This window comes from Emys orbicularis, chromosome 16 (assembly GCF_028017835.1).
Source record: "Emys orbicularis isolate rEmyOrb1 chromosome 16, rEmyOrb1.hap1, whole genome shotgun sequence".
NCBI lineage: Eukaryota > Metazoa > Chordata > Testudines > Emydidae > Emys > Emys orbicularis.
This window is the reverse complement of record NC_088698.1, coordinates 17,194,740-17,200,739: the sequence shown is the minus strand read 5'-3', so window position 1 is coordinate 17,200,739 and position 6,000 is coordinate 17,194,740. Positions and strand designations below refer to the sequence as shown.

The window sequence follows — 6,000 nt, the reverse complement described above, 5'->3', positions numbered from 1 at the left end:
AGTTTTAAAAGAAAGATCAAAGGAATTAAATAACAATTGTATCTAAGGTGAGCATTTTTTTTTAAACAGGGAAGCCTTGGGGTAATTACTTTTTAATTTAAAATCAAATCAATGGATGGAAATGAAGTCTTTTCAAAGAGCAATTGGAGTTTGCGTCTTAGAGTGAATGCTATTTAATAGAGTAATTAACATGTGCTTTTTATTCTTAACCTCTGACCTGTGCCCTCCCGCCCCTTTACCTAACCCTTTCCATTTGCCCTGGTCAGTTAACAGGCAGGAACATTTGAGAACAATCATGGATGATTATGATATCAGGTCTGCTGCCAGCATTTTGGCATCTGTTAAAGAGCAAGAGGCTCGTTTCGAGCGGCTCACCCGTGCACTTGAAGAAGAGCGACGCAATGTCTCCTTGCAGCTTGAACGTGCTAATCAGCCCTCAGAACGAATGAGCATGTGCAACATTGGCAATGGTCAGCCCCTGGCAACCGCGTGGCAGCAACTTGTCCTGCAGGTAACAGCCTGCTTATCTTACCTGTCACTAGAATTCACACATCCCAGAATATCCCATTCCAGAAAGAAAAGAGCCTCTTCCAACTTATTTGTCATCAGCATTTCATTCCATAGTGTGTATTACAGAACAGAAAAATACTGAACTCAGCATATTTGTTTGATTGATTGAGGTAGCATGGATTATAGCACCTAGGATAAAATGTTACTCTCATCTCTTTTTACCCCTAAGGATGCTTCCTAAAAATGATAGCTCCCTGATAATTAAATCCCAATAAAGACCTTCACACCAGCTCTTATAGCTATGTGTTTGCTACATGTGTGGAACTATCACTATACCTTTAAAAGTATGGGGCCAAACCATGATGTCCCTTATCAAGTAAAATTTTCTTTTGAAGTCAACTGGAGTTTGATAGAACAGGGACTGGGTGAAGATGGTGGATTTCCTCTGTTAAGGACTGCAAGCCTACTCCTTGAGTAAGGACTTCAGGATTTGGCACACAGTGTTTATTCAAATGAAGGACTTTGGTCAGCCCCTGGCAACCGCGTGGCAGCAACTTGTCCTGTATGTGTGTCTGTTTATAAATCCGAGCCATAGTTTTGCCTCCTTCTTGCTCCTTAATGTGAAATGACAAACTGGTTGTATTTCTAACTGATTCTTTAAACTAGCAAATTATTTGGAAGCCTGTGGCAAATAATGCAGCAGCAACGGTAGTACTGGGAAGGTTCTGATCCATAATGAAACCCTGATCTGCTAGGGACTTTAGAGCTTGCCTCAATCATACCAGACGCTTGCATTGATTGGTACATGAGTAGGGTTCATGTGATGTCAAAACAGCTTTATGCTAATACATTTTTGGTGGGCAGTATTTCATGGAAGCTGTCCAAGTCAGAGAGTTCTGTCTGGGTGTTCGGTAGCTTACAAATTCAGTGGGTAGATGTAGAGGAATTTATTTTGTGAAAGGCAGCTGTAAAAAAATGGCTGCCATGTTACTCCCTCTAGTCACTGTTTAATTATCCTTACCATCTGTTTTCAGTTAGGACATTCAGCAGCAAAGAACTGACCTTTACTGCTTGGGCTAAAGGAGTAACTCCATTAGCTGTTAGCAGTTGTAAGTTGTTATCCTGATGATTAGCCAGTAGAGGGGGATGCTGCATACATTTTAGAAGAATGGTACATCTGCACCTCCGCTTTTCTGAGTGTCTTTGTGAAAGGTGCTAGATCAGGTACAGTATGAGCTTTCCTGCACTGCCATGTTTTAAAGCCCAATCAACTCCTATTAAAATCAATAGAAGGATTGATGTAACCAAGCCCTAAGTTATCCTTCTTTTGGAAGGGACCGCCTGTATAAGTGAAACCAGAGTTCAGTCTACATGTGTGTTCAGTCCTTGGCCTCTCTGGGGGCTAGACATGAAATGCTTCATTTGTAAATCATTAGTGTTCAGCTTTTTGAGGTAGTTTATATAGAAAAAATGCTACTGTCTTTGAAATAAAATTTTTAATTAGCTAAAGGTGCACAATTAGGAATTCATAATAATGCGTGGTTAACGTTTATGTAAAATACATGAAAACAGTGAAGGCCAAATTAATCCCTGGTGCAACAGCACTGACCTTAATAGAGTTTAAACCAGGGGTGAAATTTGCCCCTTCAGCCTCATACAGAATATTTAAAGATTGCAAATGCAGTAGCTTTACTTTCACTGTGCCTTTCATCATGAAGGGTACACCCTGCACTTTACAGGCTATATGCTATATAGTATATAGGGATCTGTCACTCATCACTGAAAGGCAACCATTTCTGAATGGCTGTAGTTCATTGGTGGGTGGCAGATCTCTGTACTGAACAATCTCAAAAAAGATATATTAGAACTGGAAAAGGTACAGAGAAGGGCAACAAAAATGATTAAGGGTATGAAACAGCTTCCATATGAGGAGAGATTAAAAAGACTGGGCTTATTCATCTTGAAAAAGAGACAACTGAGGGGAGATGTGATAGTCTATAAAATCATGAATGGTGTGGAGAAAGTGAATAAGGAAGTATTATTTATTCCTTCTCATAACATAAGAACCAGAGGTCACCCAAAGAAAGTAATAGGCAGCAGGTTTAAAATAATCATAAGGAAGTACTACTTCTCACAACACCGAATCAACGTGTGGAACTCAATGCCAGGGGACGTAGTGAAAACCAAAAGTATAACTGGGTTCAAAACAGAATTAGATAAATTAATGGAGAATAGGTCCATCAATGACTATTAGCCAAAATGATCAGGGACACCACCCCATGCTTTGGATGTCCTTAAACCTCTGCCAGAAGCTGGGACTGGACGACGGGATTGATCACTTGATAAATTACTTTGTTCAGTTCATTCCCTCTGAAGCATCTGGCACTGGCTGCTGTTGGAAGGCAGGATACTGGGCTGGATGGACCATTGGACTGACCCAGTATGGCCATTCTTATGTTCATATAATATAACATAACGTTGTAGCTAATATTAGAGTTTTTCCATTTGAAACTACAAAGGGAATTATATACAGAATCTAATTATCCCATCTGGAATTTGGGCAAGAAATGAGGATTAACAACCCTGTTCTTTTGGAAAGTGCCATATAATCTGTAATGACCCTTGTGACCAGGGCTTCTGTCTTGTCTGACTGTTGGGGTGGACACTGGCCAAGAGACTTGCTCAGTGAAGTATTAGTAGGTAAAGATTTGCTGTGTGCCTGCAGCAGCATCACTCTGTGCTTTTCCTTAACACACTCCCAAGCTTCTCCCAGATGTCATTCTTAGCTTAATTTTCTTTCTTTCTTTCTTTCTTTCTTTCTTTCTTTCTTTCTTTCTTTCTTTCTTTCTTTTTAAAAAAACAAAAAAAAATTTAGTAAAAGGAAGAGGACAGAGGCAATGTGCCAGAATTGTAACAGTTTCCTGAAGTCCTTTAAAAACAAAATCAAGGACTTATGCAAATGTTGTTTCTAATTCATTCTAGATACCTTGTCAGCTGCACTCCTTTTTTTAAATTTTTACACCAACCTTAAGCTCCTTCGTTATCTCAACAGCGTCTTCTTATTCTAGGCTGCAAGAAGCTCAGCTAGCCATTTCACTAAATGGAAAGAAAAATAATCTTATGTCATTCTGTCTGTTCAGCGTGAGCTTGGAGCGCACAAACAGCACAAGCAAATTGTACTCCATTTGTCTACGTTTGCTGCATATGCTTCAGGCATTATTTAGCTGTGTACATCATCTCTTAACCGCCACCAGGAAATGTCAAATGGGCAAATGATGTCAGAGATGCACTCTAATTGCAAAAAGATTTTTACTTAAGTGTAGCTATTTAAATGGGGGGAAACATGGGGAGGGGGGTTTGCTGAAAGCTTTTAAAAATATCTGTTTTGCTGTCCAGGGAAGTCATTTCACCACCTCTCCCACTGTAAATGCTGCAGAAAAGGTTTGTTCACATGTTAATTGGAAAGGTCTGGAATGATGCTTGAAGTCTTTTTGTCCACAGAACCGAATCCTATGAAATACTATGAAGGGAAAGATCTGCTTAAATAATATTACCATGCTATGACCCCCCTGAGATCTGATAAACAGTTGTAACTCCCATTGACTTCAGTGAGTTTTGCCTGAGGAAAAACTGAGGGGACTCAGTTGTGCTTGGCTTGCACAGTCCTTTGTTGGAGGCAGCACGCCTGCCAAAGTTCCTGGGTGTGCAGAGGCTGTGTGCTACTCTCCTTGGTTGGGGGATGATTAACTAACTCCATGTGGGCAGCCAGCTCTGCTGGCAAGTGTGATTCCTGGAGAGAGGAGTAACAAGTTCCATGTAGTTAATGCTGCTAAACAAACCTGGGTAAATGCATTTTATACCATGTGTCTCTTCCAAGTTGTCTCCAAAGGAAGCTTCATGTAGAGGGCATTGCAATAATCCATTCTAGAAATCCAGAAAGCCATGATCACAGTGGCAGGGGCAACAGTCATAAGAGGAAGCTGTAATCGCCTCCCTAGATGCTGTTGGAAAAAGGGCCCTGTAGACCACCTAGACCACTTTAGATGCCAAGAGCTGTCAAAACAAGAGCACACTGGCAGATCGTGAGCACTCTGGTCTGTCTTGCCACCCTGGCAAGCTTGCCCCTGTGATAGATGGTCCCTTACACCAAAAAACACAACAATATTCAGGTTGCTCCCATTCCCAAAGGACCGGTCACTTACCCAGGTCAGTTGCAACTCGGATCTCAAGACAAAAACAAGACCTGTAGCCAATAAACTAATTAAAGGTTTATTAACTATGGAAAAGAAATAAGAGTTATTTATATGGTTAAAGCAGGTTAGCATACTCACACAAATGAGTTGCAGTGTTAGGTTTCAAAAGATGATAGAAGCTGCTGTGATATGCAAGCTCTATATGTTCTTTAGTGCTAACCCAAGCTAAACAGTCAGGGATCCCTTGCTTTTACTTATAAATCTTTGCCCCTCAGAGTTCAAGCATCATAGAGATAACAGTTTCTTAGGGACTTTTATTCCATTCCCCTAGAGCTCAAGATGATGGGACAATGGTTTGTGCACACAAAGTCTTTTGTCCACTGATGTTATACATGGCTTGTCTGGTGTCTATGGGCCTTCTTTTGTTGGGCAGGAGATGACACCTCTTGTGGTAAACTTATCATAGAATCATAGGACTGGAAGGGACCTTGAGAGGTCATCTAGTCCAGTCCCCTGCACTTATGGCAGGACTAAGTATTATCTAGACCAGAGGTGAGCAAACTATGCCCCGTGGGCCGCATCCGGCCCGTCAGGCCTTTTAATACAGCCCTCGAGCTCCCACCGGGGAGCGGTATCAGGGGCTTGCCCCATTCCAGCACTCCAGCCGGGGATCAGGGTCAGGGGCTAGTCGTGCGGCTCCCGGAAGCAGCGGCATGTCCCCTCTCCAGCTTCTATGCGTAGGGGCAGCCAGGGGGGCTCTCTGCCAGCTGCCCCAGCCCCAAGCGCCACCCCCCACAGCTCCCATTGTCCAGGAACCTCAGCCAAAGGGAGCTGCAGGTGAGGCACCTGCAGACAGGGCAGCGCGCAGAGCCACCTGGTCACGCCTCCGCATAGGAGCCGGAGGAGGGATATGCTGCTGCTTCCGGGAACTGCTTGAGGTAAGCGCAACCCAGAGCCTGCACCCCTGAGGCCCCCTCCCCGTGCTCCAACCCCCTGCCCTAGCCCTGATACCCCTCCTGTCCTCCGAACCCCTCAGTTCCAGCCCAGAGCACCCTCCTTCACCCCAAACCCCTCATCCCCAGCTCTACCCCAGAGCCCACACCCCCAACCAGAGCCCCCCCTGCACCCCAGCCCCCTGCCCCAGCCTGGAGCCCCCTCCCACACTATGAACTCCTCATTTCTGGCCCCACCCCAGAGCCCACACCCCCAGCCAGAGCCTTCACCCCCTCCAACACCCCAACCCCCAATTTTGTGAGCATTCATGGCCTGCCATACAATTTTTATACCCAGATGTGGC

General features: G+C 43.8%; 1 protein-coding gene across 2 annotated transcripts in view; it reads left to right on the top strand.

Moving 5' to 3' along the window:
- Positions 1–295: 295 nt before the first annotated feature.
- Positions 296–6,000, top strand: part of ARVCF (ARVCF delta catenin family member) — a 231,435-nt gene continuing 225,730 nt past the window's right edge. For both annotated transcript variants that reach the window (XM_065417503.1, XM_065417502.1), the window contains exon 1: positions 296–511. In XM_065417503.1, coding sequence (XP_065273575.1) covers positions 296–511 — 216 coding nt within the window. The remainder of the gene's footprint in view (positions 512–6,000) is intronic.